Here is a 24253-nt window from a genome sequence, read left to right as displayed (position 1 = left end):
GAATTTTACTGGGAAAAAATTATAAATCAGCATTTCTTTTGAAAAGAAATGTCTATGTTTGAGACTCGAGATTTGTGGAAATATGTGAAATAAAATCGAATAGTTGCAAAAAGCATGTTTTTCGTTTATAAAACAAAAAATATTGATTATATACAAGGTGCGTCCCAAAATTTTCCGAACTTTTGAAATAAAACAACAACGGTTTACTTTTTTTTTCAAATTCAAATTGTTTATTCAAAGTAGTCCCCGTCGGACTCAATACAACGTTTGGCACGATCTAAAAGCATTTCAAATGAGTGTTTTATGTCGTTCAAAGGCACGTCCTTCAGAATAGTGGTACAAGCCCTTTGGATGTCTTCTACGTCCACATACCGCTTTCCTTTCATGGACAAATGCATTTTGCCGAATAGGTAGAAGTCACAAGGTGCCATATCAGGCGAATACGGGGAATGGTTGATTGTTAAAATGTGATTTTTAGTCAAAAAATCAGTGACAAGTGTCGAACGGTGAGATGGCGCATTATCGTGTAACAAGCGCCAACTTCCTCCTTCGCGATATTCTGGCCGAATACGACGAATGCGGTGCACCAAACGCTTCAAAACGCTTACATAGAATACAGCATTAACTGTTTGGCCTGCTGGAACGAATTCTTTGTGCACAATACCCTTGGAATCATAAAAACAAATGAGCATTGTCTTCACTTTTGACTTCTCTAAACGCGATTTTTTGGGTTTTGGGTCGTTTCGCGCCTTCCATTCCGCGCTTTGACGCTTGGTTTCTGGATCGTATTGAAAACACCACGTCTCGTCACCAGTAACAATGCTATAAAGGAAGTTTTGGTCCTTTTTTGCTTCCTTAATAATGTCCTTTGAATGTTGAATTCGATGCATTTTTTGGTCGTCAGTCAACTTGTGTGGAACAAATCGTGCACAGACTTTTTGTAGGCCCAAATGTTCGGTCAAAATGCGATAAATCGTTGATTTGGGGATGTTCAATTCCATTTCCATGTATCTCACTGAAGATTTTGGCTCATGCTTAATGAAATTACGCACAACTTCGATGGAATTTTCGTTAATTGTCGATTTTGGGCGACCTGTATGTGCGTCGTCATTTATGTCCTCACGACCGTTCTTGAATCGCGTATACCACTCATAAACACTGGCACGGGCTACACAATTATCACCATAAACTTGTTTCATCAAATTATGGGTTTCGGTAAATGTTTTACCAAGTTTAAAACAAAACTTAATATTGGCTCTTTGTTCGAAGTTCATTCTCGTACCGATGTATACAACATACTGACACTTGAGACGCCAACTTCGTTTCCACTGAACCAAATGTCATGAAATTTTTACTGGAAGTCAGCTAGGGATGTACCTTTCAAACGCGCAATCGAACACACGGATGGCGCCACCCGACCTATCCCTATTGAAAAAGTTCGGAAAATTTTGGGACTCACCTTGTAGAAAAAAATTTGATATGAAAAATGTAGGTATTCGAAATACCTATAAAATAAAGAACATTAAAATCTATTAGTTAAGTAGAAAAAAAATAAAAATCACTAAAAAAGGCCTTTCTTCATTTTCGCTCTCTGTTTATTGAGGTTTAAACGCAAAGCTTTAAAATTGTCGTAAAATGTAACCTTCATAATGACGAAAAAATCTAGCTCTGAACGAGCCTGAAGTGTTCATTAGTTTTCGCAAAAAAGCTATTAATTAAATATCTGTCTGCGATAAACTTAATTTCTTCATCTTTGAGCAGATGCAATTTACAGGGGTAATTTTTCTTCTTCAAGAGTTACACTATCACGTACATTTAATAACAAAAAGATTTCTTGCGGTAAAACTATTATAAAACGACTTTGGAAAGTGAAATATCTTTTTTTCGTACAAAAAATTTCGTTAATATTCATCATATCAAATATAAAGCATTTTACAGCTGACATTTTTCTATTAATTAAAAAAAAAAGGTTACTCTCCGATTATTAGGAGCGAGAGATAACAATTTTTATCAAGATAACAATTTTTTTTCAAAAAATCACTGTGGCTCTAATTTTTAAGATTAAGAATTCCGTCTGGCACCAATTTATCAAGGAAGAATTGAATTTGCTGTTAAAAAATTCTCGAATTTTTTGCTGCCGAAAAAGTTTGTTTAAAACTATTTATCTATTTTTTTTTTAATTTGTAGAAAAATATCAGCTATCGAATCTTCTTTCGCATATTTTCTTCACATGGCTATTTGATATAATGCATATTAACGAAATTATTCAATTTTTTGTACGAAAAAAAGATATTCACTTTCCAAAGTCGTTTTATAATAGTTTAACCGCAAAAAATCTTTTTGTTATGTACGTGATAGTGCAACTCTTGAAAAAGAAAAATCATCCCTGTAAATTGCTATGCGATTGAGAATCAAGATGAAGAAATTAAGTTTTCCGCAAACAAATTTTTAATAACAAATAGCTTTTTGCATAAACTAATGAAAAGTTCCTTCAGAGCTAAATTTTTTCGTTATTACGAGGGCTACATTTTACGAGAATTTCAAAATTTTGCGTTTAAATCTTAATGAACAGAGAGCGAGTGAAAAAAAGACCTTTTTCAGTAGTTTTTATTTTGTTTTCTACTTAACTAATAGATCGATTTTAATGCTCCATGTCTCATTTTGTAAATATTTTGAATATCTATAATATAATACATTTTTCATATCGAACTTTTTTCCATATAATCAATATCTTCTTGTTTTATAAGCGAAAAATATGTTTTTTGCAATTATCCGATTTTCTTTCACATATTTCCTTCACAAGTCTCGAGTTTCAAACATATGCATTTTTTTCCGATAGCCGAAGATTTTCGTGAAGGAAAATGCTGGTTTATATTTTTTTTGTTAAAATTCTAATTTTTTAGATTATTTTTGCTATTCAAGTTTATGAAGAAGGTATATAACGCGCATAAAAAATCGTCAATAATTAATTATCTCGTAAACTGTTTATTTTTAACAATGATTTATACTATTCTAGATTAATAAGAGGGGTACACTATTACTATAATTTATTAAAACTTATATGTTTAGAATGCTCCTTGCCCCTTATTGATACACACCTAGCGGCCGAGATTGCCGAGAAAGCAATTTCGGTCGCTAAACGCGATTAGATGCTCGCTGTCTCGTTCACTCTCGACGCGCCGAAGGTGAGCACGCGGACATGGGCTTGAGTATGCGGCTATCGGTTTCGCTAAACTGCCGTCTAATTCTGTGTCGCCACCGTTCAACGCAGAGTTCTTAGCTGAGTATTCAGAAGTTCTAATTAGAAGCTTTAGAGAGTATAATATAAGAGTATATTAAATCTTAATGACCGCGAGCGCGTTGACTTGATCCTAAGACCAGTAATAAAATCAATTTCCTAGTTAAGTTATCTAATGGTAATGAATTGTATGAGTAAAGTTTTATCAATTCCGCAATCACAAGTGTTGGATCTCAAATGAATGTATTGATGCTTCTGGTGGTTTAAGAGACAAAACATGATAAGGGGGTGATTGCCAATGGAATCTCCGGAAATAAGCGAGATTGCTGAATGTATAATATTTAGAGATAACTGGATAGTAAGAGTCAAAGTATTGAAAGTCCTGAGTCAAAAAAGTGCGAAACTGGCCAATTCAGGATAAAAGGAGGGATCTATTAATTCTAATAGAATATTCGCCAAGAGCGTAATAGACGACAATATTGCTTTATTGTAACTGGAAACAATGATGCGATGATGGTATCTAGTGTCGATCAGAGGACTGCGATTGGAACATCTCCCTGATAATTAATTCCCTGCTACCAGGGAAAAATTTTTCCCCATCTCGAATATGGACTTCTGAGAAAAGATAATAACAAAGAATGAGATGGTGGCATGAGTAGATTGGAAGTTAATAAGCGATATACATGGGAAACCAGATTATGTGGGCTATCAAGACACAAGCAAGATTCTCACGGCCTGCAATTTTGCGCAGAACTTTCGGAATTAGGATAAATGTAGGAAAGATATAAAAACGAAATTGTTGCCAAGGTAATGTAGAGACATCATTTATCCATGAACCTGAATCGAGGAGACATAGTTATCATTTTCAGCATTGGTCGCCGACGCGAAAAAATCTATTTCGAAACAGTCAAATTCTTTTTCTACTTGTTTGAAGCGCGTTTTGATAACGACCATTTGATGTCAATACTTAAGACCCTCGATTCAAAATCAGCAGTATAATTGTCAAGTAAAGTCATGTAAGAGGCGAATAGAAAGATATTTCGTACTTCGCACCACTTCTAAATATCCCTAGTAACGTCTGACTGAATAGGATATTGGATTCAACCGAATTTGTTTACATATAAAAGAGTGGTTGTGTTGTCAATACGAAGGAGGATATTACAGTTTTGAAGATTTGCCGCGAAGGATTTGAGGGCATAAAAAGCGATTTTCAATTCTAACATGTTGATGTAAAAAAACTTTCCTCCGTCAATCACCAATCATGCGCATGCTAGTTATTACATGAAGCTTCCCATTTGTTCAAAGAGAATCTTCCCTGTTGTCAGAGACGCGTCGGAGAAAATTTTGTATGTATAAAAACTTGGGTGGATTACGTTCGTTTGGTTATCATCGAAAAATATATTGCTCTATTATTCAAGATCGTCTCTCAAGTAAGGGATTGACATCCATACATTATAGTTGCTTGCATTGATTTCGAGAGCTAGGAACTTTTCGAATCTTTTCGTATATGGAATTCCGCTGAACAAATCACGATCAGGAATCCTATTATGCCGCGAACGTCCTAATTGAGCATTGTTTTGCGACATATCCTGTATTGGAGCTAGAAAGCTTACATCTTCTGTTTAACGGAATGACCACAGATTACTCGACTGAGTTAAAAATGAAACCCAGATATTTATATTCCGTAGAAGGTATAATCTACGATTTAGAATAGATAACTAGGAAACCAAACTCTTCAAGCAAGATTAATAATGCAATCACATTCTCCTAGCATTTCTTCTTTGTTGTACTTAAAAGCAGAAAATCGTCTAAGTAAATAACGGATTAGAAACCTTTTCTCTTAATATTTTAACAATCGGATGCATGAGTTTGGTGAAGATGTATGACACACAGAACGCTAGTCCTCCATTTTTAAAGGGAAGGAAGGATACACGAATTCAGATCCTTGATCTAAAGAGAGGTTGATCTAAAGAGAGATCCTTGATCTAAGATAAATCGTAACCCTCTTGATGATTTTTTTAAATAAAAAGGAGAATAGAAATTGATCTGCTGCAAACTGGACGGGGACTATAACTTTCCTCTGACATAGATCTGACCTCTTTATCGCAATTTTCAGTACTTTCTGTAGAGAAAATCAGTTCTCTTAGATTAGGATGAGCGAGGAGCGTTATCGCGAAATGAATTTTGTAACCGCTTATTACTTTGGGATCGGATGATATTTTCTTCTGCTGATCTGCAAAAAAGCCTAGGCGATTCATTAAACAGTTTTTAACGGCGAGATCGGGCTCGGGATGGCGATACTGCGACTCGAATGATGGAAGCTCCTCCTCAATTGGCGAGTCGCAGGAGTCTTGTAACGAGGAACCCTAGAATTTACCTGCTTTCTTTGAGGCTCTTGAAGGGACTGATAATTCAACTGTTTGAAGCGTTAAGTCGCCGGTTGTCTCGACTGTTGGCTAGATAATTGCGGCGCCTTTTTAGACATTTCATGAGCTACTTCTTTGATGGTCTGTGCTGCATTAACCTCCTTTGCCAAATTGTTGCCGAATAGACAATCATCAATCAGAGTTACATCAGATGCTGATTTTCTTAGAAAATTGAACGAGGAGATAATGAATGTCTTGCTTGAGAAAAACAAAAATGTAGATTTGTCAATAGGCGAAAGCCCTTCGCGATCTAATGATAGCGGCTTTACTGATTGAAGCGATCTAATGATAGCGGCCTTACTGATGATGCATGCACGTATTTCAAATTTACAAACTGACATCTCCGAGCTGAATGTGTTCAGTGATGCACGTTGGGCCTGAGATTGCATTTAATGCTTATCTCTAGTGATAACCATGGCATCCATATTGGTAAAATTTTCTAATTAATCTTCAGAAGGTTAAGGAAGACTAGGTCTCCCTTCAATTCATGAGAAGGTTATTCCTTGATACATCTTTGAGACCTGAACTTACCTCTGTCTTGGCAATGCTGAGACTGATCGGTAGCCAAGCCACCACTGCAGATGTTTGCGCTTGTTCGCCGAACAGCTCTAGAATAAAATCATCCTGCCCCGTTATTTCATCGTCCTGTTCATTCTCAAGGGTCACCGCCACTGGAGAGTCAATAGAAACGATGTTGTCAGTCTGAATAGAGTGCGGAGGAGAAGCACCTGCCAGGAAGTATAATAATAGGCACGAGCAATCGATTATGTCTATTGTTCTGATTCCCTTGAGATTTCGACAAACGGGAGACATGATTCGCCGTCACGATCGGAAAGGACCATCTGCTCGTCTGTTTGCCTAAGATGCGTAATGGATGCCTCTCATGGCTCATTCGAGAATGTCGCCGCGTCCTCGGATGGAGATAGACTCGCAGGTTTGCTAAGATCCGTCGGTGCCTCGCCAGGTGCCTGGATCTCGCGTCACTTAAGAAAATTTAAAAAAATACTCAAGGTTTCTACAAATCCTATCTAATGTGATTAGATGAAATCCCCTGAAGCTCTATGCAGCGATCCTCCTCCCTTAAAGAAGTTATGTGACGATCGCGAATCACTACGAAATTTCTCGTGTTAAAAACGAAATTCCTCTTCTTCGACTCTTACAAGCGGGAGCTGTAAACTTTGCTAACAAACATGGAACAACAACTTAGCACGAAAGTAACTAGAAACGAAAGCACAGTTTATCCATCCGGCAAGACTAGCATAATTATCATTCTTATTCCTTAAGGGGGGAAACCACAGTAGAGCACGAAAAAGTAAGTATATTTTCGGGAATTTTTTTTGGCTCAATGAAATGATCAATCAAAAATTTGTAAAATAAGCATTATAATATTATGAATGAAGTACAAATAAGAATTTTTTCATACATTTTTGGTATAAAATGGCGGCTGTGCCGCACTTATCCGATGGCGCCTATTTTTGAAGGAAGGACCATGGGCGGACATCTAGAGTCCTTAATTTTTGACCTGGAACAAAAAATGACAGTTTTTTAGGTTCTATATATCAATAGCTATGGAAGTACGTAGGATTTTTTCGATATATTAATTTTTCGCAAAATGGTGCACGTTTTAAGGAAAACTTGCAAATTTAACAAAAAAAACGCCATAAAATTATTGATAAAAAAAACCATGTAATATAAAAAAAAACCCTACGCACTTTCATAGAGAAAGGTATTCTGAATATACTGTCAAAATTTGAAATCGATCGGTAAAGATTTATTCGAGTTATGTGTCCGCCCAGTTTAAAAAAAGTGGTTTCGAGAAAAACGCGTTTAAAGTTTTAAGTACTGTAAAATCATATAATATTTTTATATATTTCTAATCTGCGATGCCTGCGCCATACAATTGGCCTTCTTCATCTATCTCCTGCTCTTGTTTGGCCTTTCGAATTGTTTTCAGATCGATGCGGGCCTGTTTTGCGCCCTCACTCAAAGATCGTTCCGCTTTCTGTATGCGTTTCTCATCCAAGTCCATGCATAGTTCGTGACTTTTTGGGCCAATTTTCATGCCCATGACCTGGATTATATGTAAAATTGATATTAATCCGTCATTAAAAACACAGGAAGCGATGTTCGTAGCAATGTCGATGATTATTTTGCCGGAATTCATAGTTTTCGGAGCCATCGCCCACACTGTCGAGTTGAAGAATGTCTCATTGCTGTTTTGAGTGAAACCCCCGATGCAGCGAATGAGAAGATCATCCGTAGTGAGTTGTTCGTAAACTGGCTTAATTGCTTCATAAACTATATCAGACATTAGTGATTTGTGCATATAGGTAGCCAAAGTGTTAGAAGATTTCGCCCTTTGCCACGAGCACCATGAATTTTCTCCAGTCGGGCAATCGTCGTGTTGGAGATGGTTATCCGTAGATATTTTGTGAAGTAATGTAGCCCATATAGCTGTCTTCATTTTTTCGACTGATTCGCAATTTCTACGAATAGCTAACCCGAAATATTGACAGTTCGTCGATCAGTTTGCCTGTCAATTTCCCTTTTCCTCCCAAGCCTTTTGTGCGTTTCTTCAAATTACGGAGGTGGGTGCCCATGCGTTTTTGTACGTGATCTACGCATTCCTTTTTAGTTATCGTTTATTTTCGGAGGGAAGTTCCTTCTCCATCGCCATTATACCTGCTCCCGTACTCATAAATTACAGCGCGCGCCGGAATCACAAAAGGCGCTCGGAGCATACCTGACAGGCGTTGCCGCAGAATGGAAAATTTGGGTATTCCGAAATTTTTGCGGCACTCCATCTTTTGGTATGTTATTCTTAAGACTCTAAAGCACCTTATAAGCGAAAAAAAATTTTTTCGATTTTTTCAAACTTTTACTGTGGTTTCCCCCCTTAATAAAACTGTCTAAACATATTTTATAAGTTATTGCGTCTTATTTATAAGCATTTTATGTCTTATTTATAAGCATTATTTGTAAATTTTTTCATGAGCCGTACCACCGACGGGATACTATTAAAGACTGACATTCTTACGGGAGTTCGCATCCTTGTGAATATTGAAGTGAAGATTAAAAGTTAAAAACTGATAATATTGTACTAATTTTATGATTTATTAGTAGACATATGTATACATTTAGAACATAATAATACTTGATTTTTCTTTAAAATTATGATTTCATTGTTATCGTCAAAGTTCGATTAATTATCAACAGAGATAATAACTGCAGAGAAAGAATTGTAATTTTTCTGCAATATACAGGATATTATAGCTTTACAAGTATTTATGGAATATTTATGGAATATTTATATTAATATAATAGCAAATTTATATCAATTGCCGATCAGCGTTCTTCAATTACCTTCGGGCTCTTGAAGCCCTTTTTATACTGCTGAAAATTTGTCCAGGATTGATGGCCTTTAATAATATCTCGTTAGCCGTATATATCCCCTTCTTCCTATGAGTAGCCATATATCTTCTATAGGATATACGGCAAAAATGCAGAGGTTTCAAAAAGTTCTTCTTTAACATGAAAAGTAAATATTTCAAATTTCTAATATTTTTTTCGTAGTGGTAGACAGTGTGCAAAGTTTTTGATATAGTTCATTTATCTTAAAAATAGTAAATAATACTCAATAAATTAAGTTTTTGTTAAGTGTGGCGTATATGTCGGAGTTACTTTAATAGCTCACACACAATTATGCATAATTTTATATATAGTTATACATAAGTAATTTTTTTACATTTCTTCAAACTTGTTTTTTTCTAAAATGAACAATGCGAAAATTATCTCTTTAATTATTTTTTTATGTTTTTACATTACTATTATTATTTCTGTTACATTAAAAAGTAATTTTACAAAAGAAAGAGGGATGTATGAACATGTATAGACATATTTCATACATGATTGTCCATATTTATGAATATTTATGTATGTTTATACATATTTATATATATTCATGCATGAAAAACTTTTTACCGAGACAAAATAATGTTGCATATTGATAAAAAAATAAGTTAGGATCAGTCAATGTAACAAATGGAATATTTACAAAACACTAAGATGGTAATTGGTCGAAAAGTACGTCGCAAAGATAAAACATTTTTAATCTTTATTAGATATAATGTATCGAATATATATTATATATGTCACGAGAACGCAGCCACTGGAAATGTTGTATTTAACATTTTATTATTTCCTATTATACAGCACCGAAAGTTTTATGTCGACATAATAAATTTAAATATTATTTTATTAAATTTCGTTTCTGAAGTATATACTTAAAATTTTTAATAAGAATTTTGTGATCTGTTTACAGATTACAGAACTTGTTAAAATAAACTTAAAATATTTCTTAATGGTAATTATACCGCCAACTTTGATTAATTAATCATATTATATGTAAAAGCACATATACATAATCATTATTAAAAAAATCACACTTTCCAGTTTCCACATAATATCATTCATATATAAAAGTTTTTCGCAATTACAGTAAAACAACTTACGATAACATCAAAATGACGTTAAACTGAATCATGATAAAAAAATGATTTTAGTAAACATTTTGGAGCCATTTTAACATCATGATGATTTTTTGTTCTGTTTAAACATGTTTTTCAATTTATTGCATATAATTTATTGTTAGATTTTAGAAACATTTCTGTTAAAACATTTCGTATGACAAATTAAAGTACAAATATATAGGGAAGTAGGAGTCTGCGCGGTAATTGATGCGCTAATATAATAGTATTCAATATATATAATATTATTTCTTCGACATCTATTCAATTTCGTACGCGTTTCGACTTGTTTTAAGTCATTTTCAACGAAATAAATTAATTATATATTAAACTCTTCTGCAATCCGTGCAATCTTGGTATCAATCATCCGCTTTACTGTAATATTTCCTTATGGAACATTAGTTAAGCATTAGTTAATCCGATAAAACAAAGAAAGCTCCACAAGATACACTATAATAACATTACGAATTAAGCAATAACGATCAATGGTAACTTTGTATGTGTAGAAACACGCGCACGAGAGAGAGCACGGATAATCGCTCACTAAATTGCAAACAGATTTATACAATCACATTTAGTAATCACCAATGCATATTACGAAATTGAATAAATAATAGGCAAACATTCTTCGTCAAATTAATATTAAAAATGTGAATAATTGTTTCGGTTATGTGCAAGGCGTCTCATTTCACGAAAGTGGTTGACGTGTCGGTTACTAAGCAACAATAATATTACGTCATCACTGATACATAACTAACGAGGAGCAAAGTCATGTTTTAAGTCATAAACAAAATTCGTACTAGATGGTTTCGAGAACTGAAATAAGCATGATCAAAAAATTGTGTATCCGTTTGTAAATTTAGTCTCATTTTCTGTGTTTTAATGTGTAATAGTTTGAAAGTCAATCTTTTTTTAAAAATTAAAATTTCTTTCTCTGTCCAGTATCCGCACATTATCCTAATCAAATTCGTGTTGTAATCTGTAGTTCGTGATCACTGAGCTAACTGACGTTTTTCTAGCTATTACGATGTTTAGATATTCAGATACGTGTCGTGATTTGCCTGCTTGTTTGCCCCACATACGAGGCAATTTTTACAGGTTATCCTATACACCACATTACTTTGTGCACTGATTGGTAACGGATCTTTGTGAACTCTAATCAAATCTCGTAATTAACGCTGTAAAATGCAATTTTTGATACTGTGCCATTAATCATTTTCTTAAATTGCTCGGAAATTTTATTGACGTACGGAATAGTGAACCAAATTTTTTGTTAGTATCTACAGTTTATTTCTGCTTTATTGTTTATGTGATATTTAAGTCTCTGTGAAAATAATAAGTTTTAAAAATAAAGTCTAAAGGGTCATTATTCAGGATTTTTATAATCAATTCAAAATTTTTCTGATGAAAAACTAAATCAGAAAGAAGAAACACCTTGTCAACCATGCCTATGACAACGTCTTTTTTTTTATGAAAGCGGGTGTCTAGACAAAAAGTTCAAATATCTGCCCGAGAAAGATGGTTTTCAATACCAATCAAATATTATTTTGTCATTTTTTATTAAAATGGTTGTGTCTAAAAAATTAATTGTATCATCTTCAACTTCTATTGTAAATTGCAATCTTAGGTGAATCGAGTTAAAAGATTGTAAAATTTGATCTGTAACCACATTAGGGATTGCTGCGACAATGTCTTCAACATACCGATAATAAAATCCTATTGGAAAATTTAAACTATCAATTATGCTCTCCTCGAGATCTTATGTATATCATTGTATCAGCAATGACCTGTATATGTCATACCTTGTTTCCATGGCCTTGTTTCCAAGGCCGCATTAACAAAATTTGCGCCCAAGGACTTATAATCTCTAAGCGCTTCTCTCAGAAACGCCTACTTCCAATATCAAACGTGTAATTTATCCAAACTCTTTATTATTGTTATCGTCATGAAATACAAATATTGCTACGTCATTATCACATTGTTCTTACAAAACAGTGCTACAGGACTATTTGGTTATTCTTAACGCAAATTTCATTATCATTATAACGTCATTGCGCTGCTTTTTCACAATGAAAAAAACTGCGTTACAGTATTATAACGATAACGAAATTTTCGTCAAGAGTTACAGAATAAATCTGCTAGTGAAAGCTTGAAGCTTTGATCTTTTATCTATTTAACTATTATGATACGTTTAGGAATAGGGACAATTGTTATTATAAAACAGTGTTGCTTAACCTTGGTTTTACATTTATTTTTTAAATTGTGGTGTCCCCAGGCTCTCCTGATTTCGGTGCCCTAGAGCTCAAGTCTCAAAAGCCCATAGGTTAACGCGTTACTGCATATTTCATATGACATATTGCAGAATCCTTTCAGAATTGTTGCATATGAAATGTAAAAGGTTGAAACATTTTCGCAACAATCGGTGCTATATGGATTTCAATGAAAAATTACAATGTCTTATAGGGAATATTCTTTGCTGAAAATCAATGTTTCTTTGAAATATACTCCGTACTCAAACGTGATTTTTTAGTAATAAGCAAAGAAACTTCAAAAAGCGGGAGCTTAAAAATTCAAAAAACGAGAAACTAAAAATTTCGTGGTTACTTTGCGAAACATTTGGCTAAGCTATTTGTTAATACCTCGTCGAACTATCCCAGATTTTTAAAAAATTATGTTTCTACGTCAATTTTTATTGCTGAGAACATGCAAGTTTATAAATTTTAACACACGAAATCAGATACGGGCGAGTCGCCGAGCGGTCCGGTCTTCCCCCACTCCATCACGCGCCGGCTTCCCCTACTCCGCCCGGCGCACTGTCTCGTTTGCGTTCCTCAACTTTCCAATAGTTTTAAACAAACTTTTTTGGCAGTAAAAAATTCAAGAATTCTTTAACAAATTCATTCAATTCTTCCTTGACAAATTGGTATCAAACAGAACTCTTAATCTTAAAAATTAGAGTCCAGTGATTCTTTACGATCTTTCTGAGTCGACGCTTATCAGTTCCTTCCTCTCTGATCGCTCTCAAAGAATAGTAATTTACAATCCTCTTTCCTTCTTTTCCTCTCCTCACACCTTGTCCTCTGGTATGTCTCGGTGCTCTATCCTTGATCCTTTATTCTTCACATTTGCTGCACACCTTGCTGTTCTTCCGCTGGATGCGAGGCTGTATATACATATATATAAATAATATTCTTCTCGTAATTTTCTTCTTGCGCTGCAATTGTTCCTTCAGTTAGTTTAAATCATAACCTTAAGCTCATCGCTGGTCTCTATCCGACAGTCTGACGCTAAATCCCAATATCTACTTTTCTCTCCATTACTACCATATCTCGTGTTCAATTCTTTAATGTTTCTCTTCATTCTGTTCCCCTCGACACTCCTTCTGTTGCTCTTATCCTTGGTTTATATGTTGATTCTTCTTGGTCGTTTGTGCATCATGTCACTCTTAAATATTATTTACATCTTTGTCTTTTGTATCTACTTCGTCATATTCTCACTGTCTCTCAAAAACTTGACTTCTTTCATTTACTCGTTCTTTCCTTATTTGATTATGTTGATATTGTTTATATACCTAGTCAACTCTTGAATTGCATTTAGCGCGTGCAAAACTGCTGCCTGCGGTTTGCGTATGGTAATCGTAAATTTGACTACATCACTCCGTTATTCAAAAAATCTGGCTAGCTAAATATTAAGCAGCACTTCATCCTTCATCTATGTTGCATGATTTTTAATGTTCTACGCTCCAATACTCTATCGTATCTTCGTGATCTTTTACATTTTAACTACGAATTTCACTCTGATTCGTTATCTGTAACTCGTTACAATGACTTTTCTTGTTCACCACTCAATCAAATTTCGTGCCCCTTTCTCTTTCATCGCGCCCAAATTCTATAATTCCTTACCTCCTGATGTTAGATCTTCCTCTTCTCTTTCTTCCTTTCGTTCTTCTAATGCTCAGTTCATTTTATCTCACAGTTAACATTGTCGATGCAAATCAAATTTATAACTTGTTAGGTTATACATTCAGCAGTATTGCTGTTGCTTTGCCATTTGCTTGCACTTTGTTCTTACCGTTACTACTTCTATGTACTACTAATTGTAATTTGTAAGCTCATGCAATACAATAAAGTATTATTATTTTCAATAACAACACATAGTGTCACGACAAATTTCTATCTGTGAAATGAGTATACTTGTAATTCATCGATTATTTTGCTGTAAAACAGAATCTGGAAATTCTCGTTCTACACTTTTTACTACATGACTTCTGACGTTCTAACATTATTATATGAAGCGTCGCTTTGATGCAAACACGATCTTTACAATCATAACACACGAGGGTTGAATTTGATTCCAACTTGATGTAACTCTGCGTCTTAAGAATATTATTAATTTTACTGAAGATGGCCAGATTGTGGCCGAAACGTTTAATGTTTTTATTGTAATTCGTAATGCAAGAATAATTAAATATCATTAACTACATCTTGTGCTGTAGTTCTTTATGCTCTTTCTTTTCATATTTTTGAAATTATAACCACATTCATTTTTTACATTTTTATTATTATTTTTTTTTTAATTATTTTCTCGCCTCCTAACAATCGGAGGGTAATTTCTTTTTAAATTCGTAGAAAAATGTCAACTATTGAATACTTCACACTATTGGCTATCACACTATGATGCATATTAATGAAATTATTCAATTTTTTTATATGAAAAAAGATACCCACTTTTCAAAATCATTTTAAAATAGTTTAACTGCAAAAAATCATTTTATTACTAACATAAGTGTACGTGATAGTGTAATCCTTGCAGAAGAAAAACCTTGTAAATTACGACTGCTCAAAAATGAAAAAATTATGTTTTCCGCAGACAGATTTTTAGTGAACGAATGACTTTTTGCAAAAACTAATGAACATTTCGGCTCGTTTAGAGCTAGATTTTTTCAATATCACAAAGATTTATTTTACGAGAATTTCAAAGCTTTGCGTTTAAATATCGATAAACAAAAAACGAATGAAGAAAAGGCTTTTTTCGGTGGTTTATATTTTTTTTTAACTTAACTAATAGACCGATCTTAATTTTCCACGTCTCATTTCAGGGTTAAACAAAATATTTAAAACGACTTATTTAAAACATGTTTAAAACACTGAGCATTATTGTTTAAAACACTTTTGTTTTAAACAATTTTAGACTATTGTTTAAAACTGTTTAAAAACACTGCAATTAAAATATGTGATTTGAAAAAGAAATTGTAAAAGAGAAATAAAAAATAATACGTATGTTGCAAAAAATTTTTTTATTTATTTATGTATATATATTTTTTTATTTATTTATGTATACATATTACTACTAGTACTACTATTACATAAATATAGACTATAAGCATAAAATAAAATAAAATTCGTTAATTTTTTAACAGAATATAAATTACATTCAATAGTAGGTTTTTTCTATTAATAATTATAAACATAATAATTTTCAAAAAAGATCAGATACAGTCTCAGTCTCAATTCTCAATATTCATATTCAATTAGATTATTTTTTTTGTTCAATGCCTTCAAAATTATTATACTAATAAATAAATTATACTAATTTTGAAGCTTTTTCTGTGCCTAACCTTAGTTTTGTGGTGCACTAATCTAAAAGCTGAAAACAATCTTTCTATGCTAGCAGAAGAAGCAATCTGCTGTATGCTAGAGTTGTGCTATCAAATGTAACAACATTGATTATTTTTTAGCTCAAGCCACCATGTTATTGGCTTAACATATTTAATGGATAATTTCCTCAGATAAATTTCGAACGGAGTTTTTGCTCGGTAGGATATAACGTCAGGCATGGCTGCAGGATGGTATAAATCAGTACCCCTGATTTATCAACTCGATTTAACTGCAGGATCAATAAGATCGATAATGAATTCGCGTACACTTTGGAAAAGCGCTCAGTGACGCTCACACAAAAAACTTATCAGCAGTAATATAAAATAAAAATAATAATAAATAAAAATAACTAATTTTTTTCAATTATTTATTATTTTTTACAGCTTCAAATATTCACACAATATTTTTTATTTGTTTAAGCAAAAACATATTTTAAACAAAAAAAAACGTTTTTTTTCTTGTTTAAAACATTTTTTTTTTTATTGTTGTGCTCAAAAAACACAAAATAAATCAGAAAATATTGTTCTAAATAAAAAAAAACAAAGTTTTTTGTTTAAAATAAAAGCAGAGTTGTTAAAAAAACAGGTTTTTTTTAACAATCCTGTTCATTTTGTAAGTATTTTGAATATCTACAGTTTTTATACGGAATTTTTTTCCATACAAACAATATCTTTCGTTTCATATGTGAAAAATAAGCTTTTTGCAACTATTCGATTTTTTTTTCACATATTTCCTACACAAGTCTCGAATTTCAAACGTGCATTTCTTTTCTGATGGCCTTCCAAAGATTTTTATGCAGAGGAATACTGGTTTACAATTTTTTTTTGATGAAATTCTATTGGACTAATGTAGCACACAAATAGTAATATATGATCTTGGCAGACTTGGCTATCCGTATATTATAATCGGGTATATATGTGCGTACGTGTCTATTGTCTCGACAAATTCGGCGAAGATAAATACTTGAGACGATTTAATCATAAAATTTTAAATATATCTACGCCGGCGGGTACGGATATATAAATTAAAGTACTAGAATTTAAAACACATTAGATACAACATTCATAAAAATTTACTTCAAAAAGCAGAATTGCCTGTTTGAATGAACAATATTTTCGACAATTTATAAAATAATTTTTGATGTATATAAATATCTTGTTTTTATTCTCGATTATTTAATCTTCAAACAATACACTAATGCGAATTCGTACTACAAAAATTTCCTGACACTTGCACATGAATAATTACCGCGGCTTATGCCAGCTACGTTAAATATGTTTTTTCATTAAATTTGAGTGATACCATCGGATTTGCGAGAAAATTATATCTCAGAAAAGAGTAATTTTAAAGAAATTTTTATTTTAATCCTCAAGAGAAACTTGCAATTAAATATGTCAAATCCCAATTCACATCTGAGTACCATTATTAGTAGGTGCTCAAGGAACGTGTACGGTTTGAAAGTTAATATACAATAATAAATACGTACAGAGATACTAGTCTAGATATGCATTAAATCGAGACATGTTAAGTGCATACGCACCGGCGAATATTTAAAATTGATTTTCTTAAAAACAAAGCTTCATATGAAAAAATTGTATTTTAAGTTTTCAATTAATTTTTTCATGTGGAATGTTCTTCTCAGTTATACTACCGATTTATGAACATCTCGTATTGATAAAATTCACTTATAAAAAGAAATGAAAAATCAGAATATATGCAACATTTCATCAGTTGCAATTTGCAGTTATAATTATTTGATGCCCCGAATTTTTGAAATGTATCAAACACATATTTCAATTAATTTCGCTTATCTTTCTTAGCACGAGGAAGTACATTGGAATTAGAACAAATACAAGAACGGTACATGAGCTGTCTGCGAAGTTTTGTCGAGCACAGCGCTCCTCAGCAGCCAGGTCGATTTCATGATCTTCTTGTCAGGTTACCCGAAGTAAGTTTAAAAAAATAAATCAATATACTAAATCTTGAAAAGAAATAATATATACGAGGGCAAATCAATAAGTACCCGTGTTAGTAATGAAGACGCAAGCTTTTCACAAAAATTTTTTTTATTTTTCAACGTAATCCCCTTTTAGGAGGATACACTTTTCCCAATGCTTCTGTCATTTTTTTAATCCTTCAGAAAAATACAATTTGTCGAACTTTGCAAAATAGGCCTCTGTTTCGGCGATGACCTCCTTATTCGACATGAATTTCTTTCCACCGAGCCATTTTTTCAAGTTTGGAAACAATAAGAAGTCACAGGAAGCTAAATCCGGAGAATACGGTGAATGCGGCAGCAATTCGTAGCGTAATTCGACCATGCTTTGAAACCGCATCCGCTTGTTGTCCATCGTGAGCAATCGCGGCACCCATCGGGCCGACAGCTTTTTTATTCCCAAGTTATCATGCAAAATATTGAATGTTCCGTACGACACTCCTATGGCCTCTACTACTTCATACACTTTCGTTCAGCGAGAATCATGTCGTGGACTTTTTCAATGATTTCCTCAGTAACCACGTCTGCCGGGCGACCTGGACGCTCCTCATCAAAAACAGACGAACAACCACGTTTGAATTCGTGATTGAACCAATATCTGGCGGTTGTCATAGATGGTAAAGAGTTCCAACTTCGTTTTTATTTCGCACGTTTTTCCATCCAAAAATAAGAAACGAATCACGGATCGATATTGCTCTTTTTCCATTGTTCTTTTTTGTCGGAAAACATCACACGCTTATTACGAATTGGTATCAAATCAAGACTATTGCATGAATCACTCTGAATTTTGTATGGCGTCATTTGAAAGAAAGTAATAGTACACGATGGTAATCCCAACCAGCAACCAGTCGCTTGTCTTGAAACACGGGTACTTATTGATTTGCCCTCATACACACACTCATACACGCGCGCGCGCGTGTGTGTGTGTGTGTGTGTATATATATATATATATATACAGGATGTTTCAGAAATAGTTGGCCAAATTTAAGAGCATATTTCACTCATTGGATGAAAAAAAGTCATATAAACATGGAAACGTTTCCTTTCCAAATTATAAACATTGTTTTATTTTATACTTATACAATATTTTATTTTATACTTACGTTTTGTGCAATGTATGGGCCGGTATTATTGAAGATTTCCTTCTTGGACCGATTTTTTTCCTACCTACACTTAATGGTAACAATTACAGACAATTTTTGGAAACGCAATTCCCTCTAATATTAGAAGACGTTTCACTATAGATAATCAAATGTGGTTCATGTATGATGAAGCTTCAGCACATTTCAGCTCCAGGGCATTGCTCAAGAGTTGAATAATAATTACATCAATAGATGAATTGGTAGAGGAGGACCTATTGGTCTGCACGTTCTCCCGATTTGAATCTTTTGGATTTTTATTTATGGGAACATCTTAAGACCCTCGTGTATAATAGTCCTGTTGCTACTGTGGAAGTACTCCGAAATTATCGCTGCATGAAAAAACATGAAATACTCCAAGAATTTTTGAATGTCTTCGGCAATCCATGCGATATCGATGCGAAGCATGCATCGATGTGGAAGAAAATCATTTCCAGCAAATTCTGTAATAAAAATATAGATATAAGTATAAAATAAAAAATAGATACAAGTATAAAATAAAAACTATCGCAGTAATATCATGAGTTAAATTGCTAGTCAATTTAACTTATGATATTACTGCGGTAGTTTAGTGGAGTTAACGTTTCAAGACCGAAAAATCATTTCTAAGAACTACGTAGTATATGAATTTATACAAGAATCATACAAGCATTTAAGATCCAGCTAGACCATTTAAGGTTTGATTTTTATAGTATGTATTATCATAGTTTGTATTATATGGTCCTACAATAATACAATATATTATATTATAAAATAAAATATAGGTATAAGTATAAAATAAAATATAGATATAAGTATAAAATAAAATATAGATATAAGTATAAAATAAAATATAAGTATACAATAAAAAAATAATATATAACTTGGAAAGGAATCGTTTCCGAACCAATATTTATATGACTTTTTTTCATCCTTACAGTGAGTGGAATATGCTCTTAAAGTTTGGCCAACTATTTCTAAAACACCCTGTACATACACTATTATACATACATACAGGGTGTCCCATTTTAAAAGACCCACTAAAATATCTCAGAAACACTGCGTTAAATCGAAAAGTGTTTCAGATGAAAGTTTTGTGACTTCGAGGGGGACATAAGATGATATTATTGGTTTGATCTTGGGTGGCGTTGTCAGGGCAAGGTTACTTCGAATTTTTTAAATGGAGCCTTCAATTTTTCATTACATGTTCTTGTAGCTTATCTCGAGAGTTTTCCAAAACATTATATTAAAAAAGAGAGAGAGAGGGAAGAAATTGCCATTTTATGGTAATTATATGCTTATGTGTCGATCACGATTCAAATAATCATGAAGATGACCGCGTGTAGCACTGAGCGCCTTCCGCTTTTTTTTATTTCTTTCCGGGGCTGGGGCGCGCTCTCTGAATCGGCCATTGCGATTGTTTTTCTTTTTGTTGCTAGCGTGTGCTAGAATCCGAAAACAAAAGCAAGAAAAGCAGATTATCTTCAAACTTTAAAGGAAAATCTCTTTCAAAACCGTGACTTTAAAAGCATGTTGGGGGGCTGATAGCCCGATTGAGGCTGTTAGCCTAACATCAAGATCTCTTAAATCTGTATTAAATATAAAAAAAGATAAGTATGGTCAATTTAATCAATATTTTCGAGCATCTGTTAAAAATCGTACATAAAGACACAGACGGCTAGCAGTCCGTTCTGTAATTGTAGCTTAAACGACTAGTAGTCCGTTTTATAATATTTTCATAAACGGCTAGAAGTATGTTCTAATATATCCTGAATCAGAGAATCACGGCTTGTAGCCGAATTTGTTGTTTTGGTTCCTTATAATTCTTTTTCTTAATATAGTCCAACTTATTCACTAATGATGTTGTGAATGTTGCTCTCTTTAAAAATTCCACTTTTTATTGTTTTAATTAAAGTGTAAAAAATATTAATAATAAATATTTTCTTCGTTATTATATTTTTAAGAATCTGTCTCATTTTTTTGTTAATTATAATTTCTACTCATAAACTTCTAATTTAACATTGCTATCGAACACACTACAATAAAGTTATTTTTTATGAAATACTTTTCAAATTATAAGATTTGAAAGTTACAATGACTTTGATCCTAACGAATGTTATTCAGAACAAGATCCTGAGCTTTTAGCCATCAGTCAAACATTTTGCGTAATGCTAATGCCTTTCAAGCCTTATAATTCGAAAAATATTTCATGAAAAATAAGTTTATTGTAATGTTTTGAAAAGCTCTTGACACCAGTTATTAGATTCTGGAATCAAAAATAAGGTATTCGATTTTTAAAAATCGATGTAACTTTGACCTGACAATCTTGGCGACGCCACCCAAGGTCAAACTGATAAGATCAATAAATAGATCTTTTTTAAGCTTATAACTTTTATCTGAAACACTTTTCTGTAAAACTTATTTTTTTCTGAGATATTCAGGTGTTCCTTTTTGAGGACGTAATTAATATGTAATTCAACTTATTTGAATATTTGATTGAATCCTGATCAAAACGATCGAGAGCGAATGACTAATTTGCTTCAATGAGCATGAATGATACAAATTCATATTTATTCTCTTGGTCTAGAGTAGCCTAGACCCGACTTATGAAGCATTTATTATTTAACGATCGAGTTTGGCTCAGCTTTCATTCGAATTGTTTTTACTCCGCGCAAAATACAATTTAGTAATTCAAATGGCTCTGTTTAACTAGAGAATCTGTCTGCTTATTTAATTACAGGTACAATCGGCGGCGACTTTACTACTCGAGAGTAAAATGTTCTACGTTCCTTTCCTATTGAACTCAGCAATTCAAAGATAGTAAATAAATAAAATGACGATGAACGAAGCTGAATACCTATATACATGCTATACATACGTTATAAAAATATATACAGAAAAAGTAAAGGAGCGAACAAACAACAAACGAACAGAAACAAAGAAAAAGGTTCAATGAAAGACAAAGAGAAACGACATTGTCGAGGGAAAGGCTTTGTTGCATATGTATAAAAAATATATAAAAGCATATATATATATATATATATATATATATATATATATAATATAATGTGTGTGTTCGTTGCGTTGTACAAACGAAAGAAGGCGGAGAAGAGGAATTGTTCAAGAAAAAGAAACGAAAAGAACATAAGTGTACAATAGAAAGTAATCACATCAGGATAGCGCAAAGGATGAGAAAAAGAGAAAGAGGAACGATTTTAAATAAAATATTAAAGAAAGAATATGTATATATATATAATATGTATTAATACATAATACATATTACATATATGCATATATATAAAAGTCAAAGGAACGAGAGAGAGGGAGAGAAAGGGAGGGAGAGAAAGAAAGCGCGCCACCTCGAGATGATCAATCAATTGAGGTGGGAACTGAACTTTTTTATCGAAACTAAAAGACTATAATAATATATTTCTGTACGCAAATACGTACCGTGCAACTACGTCATTGTGTGTTCACATTGCATAATCCGATCGATAAAATAAGACTCTCGTTACGTACCGCGCTCACCGTAGGCCACCTACTACTATTACTATTACTACTACTACTACTACTACTACTACTACTGCTACTATTACTACTACTACTACTACTACTACTACTACTACTACTGCTACTACTGCTACTACTACTGCTACTATTACCGCCACTTTCTACTACTACCGCTCTCGAAGCTAAGAAAAAAAGAAGAAACAAGAAGATATAAAGCAGCAGACACCATGAAACGACTGATTGAAAAGATCAATAATCCGAATCGATCGACTGACCGACCGATGATTGACGACAGGTTTCTCGTCATCCCGTAGTTCGATATGGTATCATCACGAATATGATCAAATTTTATTAACACACGTCCACATACACATGTGTGAACGCGCGCATGTACACTTCTAAATATCTGTCACAAAACTCGCCGCGACATACCGACGTGATCTTCTCCTCGCGATAAACGTTAAGACGTACGTAAAGAGTGTGATACTATCGTAGTTACTCTCTGCGGTACCATTAGTACTCGCACATTATCAACAGAAGTCTGTTACGAACTTTCGCGATATCGATTACGTAATTCTACTAGAAAGAGTGGAAGGGTGAAAAGACGGACTTTTACCTCGAATCTACTAAATTGGCATAGAATAACGGGATGGACGAGATTCGCGTGAAATTCAAGGATGAGAAATAAAACCTGATGAGGTTCACTGATTGACGTCTAAATAACGTAACCGCGAGAAGAAGAGCCGCAGAAGAAACGAAACTATACGTAAGAACTCCAGTGTTTCATACCCGTATCTAACCATATGCATCTGGACGCGAATTTGCTACGTACGTATATTTCATGATAATCAACATCTTTGTCGTCATCATCGTCGCCGCCGTAGCTGTCATCATCATCGTCATTCAACACTCCACAAGCAACGGTCCAAACGTGCAACGTGAAAAAGACTATTACTCTATTATAATATCGATTCGTTCATTTATGCCTTCAATGCGATTTATCGCGCTATCACGCCCATCAATCATCAGTCCTAGGATCTCTCGCTTGCGTCGCGCGTTCTTCGGACAATTCTCGAACTTCCATTTGTGACTTTTGAAAGCCGTTTACGCTAATTTTTTACTTATTTTAATGCACCAACTGTGACATAAAGTGGTTTTCATAAAGACGACTGAATTAAAACTTATAAGAACAAAATCTATAGATTGATGAAAAGGTTTTGTTATTATTGATGAATAAAATTATAATTTAAAAAATATAAAAACATAAAATTATTAATTAATAATAAGCAAGTTAGATAGATGTTTGTAAAGTTCTCTATTTTTTTAGCTACAATATCGTTGTATAAATGTAATTTTGAAATTATTTGATGGTTGAATTCTAGTCGATTTTACTTACAAGTAAACCTATCCAAGTGTTACATCGATTTTGATAAGCTTTGAATATTTTATTCTAGGCCAAAGAGACACGTATTTTTTTTTATATGTGCTCATACAGTCGTTAAGGAGATGAAACATCCTCTTAAAAAAAAAAACCAGTTTTTACATTTCTGAGCTAATATCGTCGAAATAGTAAAAAATATTACAAAAGTTTCAAATAAAAATTTTATAATTTTCAATGTATTTTATAACAATTCACACTTAGATTTTTCGAAAATATCATTTTTTTCAAAACCCCCTTCAATTTTTGAAAATTTTAAAATTTGTCTTATATAAAAACTTATAGCATATTTAACGACAAATACAACCATGTATAATAAAATTGTATTGCGAAGATGCATTTTT

General features: G+C 33.2%; 2 protein-coding genes and 1 pseudogene across 6 annotated transcripts in view; 1 reads left to right on the top strand and 2 right to left on the bottom strand.

The window, feature by feature from the left end:
* The window catches only part of Hr4 (nuclear hormone receptor 4), a 213548-nt gene that overhangs the window by 188462 nt on the left and 833 nt on the right, over positions 1-24253 (top strand). For 3 of the 4 annotated variants that reach the window (XM_087404774.1, XM_087404775.1, XM_087404772.1), the window contains 2 exons: positions 17668-17795; positions 21702-24187. In XM_087404774.1, coding sequence (XP_087260900.1) covers positions 17668-17795; positions 21702-21782 — 209 coding nt within the window. In that variant the 3' untranslated portion in view covers positions 21783-24187. Of the gene's footprint in view, positions 1-17667; positions 17796-21701; positions 24188-24253 lie in introns of those variants that run through there. The other variant, XR_015544638.1, reaches the window with a different exon arrangement.
* Positions 835-22535, bottom strand: LOC147910116 (uncharacterized; annotated as a pseudogene). The gene is made up of 4 exons (XR_015544366.1): positions 22412-22535; positions 18947-19425; positions 6134-7186; positions 835-6050 (listed from the first exon to the last, which is right to left on the bottom strand). The product of XR_015544366.1 is annotated as an uncharacterized LOC147910116 (transcript).
* LOC147910117 (uncharacterized) lies at positions 7180-8476 on the bottom strand. The gene has a single exon (XM_087404777.1). The coding sequence runs from the start codon at positions 8126-8128 to the stop codon at positions 7538-7540; it is 591 nt and encodes a 196-aa protein (XP_087260903.1). The 5' UTR covers positions 8129-8476; the 3' UTR covers positions 7180-7537.

This window comes from Acromyrmex echinatior, chromosome 3 (assembly GCF_024713525.1).
Source record: "Acromyrmex echinatior isolate Ae372 chromosome 3, ASM2471352v2, whole genome shotgun sequence".
NCBI classification, from domain to species: Eukaryota; Metazoa; Arthropoda; class Insecta; order Hymenoptera; family Formicidae; genus Acromyrmex; species Acromyrmex echinatior.
This window is presented reverse-complemented; position numbering and strand designations above follow the sequence as displayed.

Excerpts from the sequence above, each read along its gene's own strand:
- LOC147910117 (XM_087404777.1), bottom strand. The coding sequence starts at position 8,128 with ATGAAGACAGCTATATGGGCTACATTACTTCACAAAATATCTACGGAT.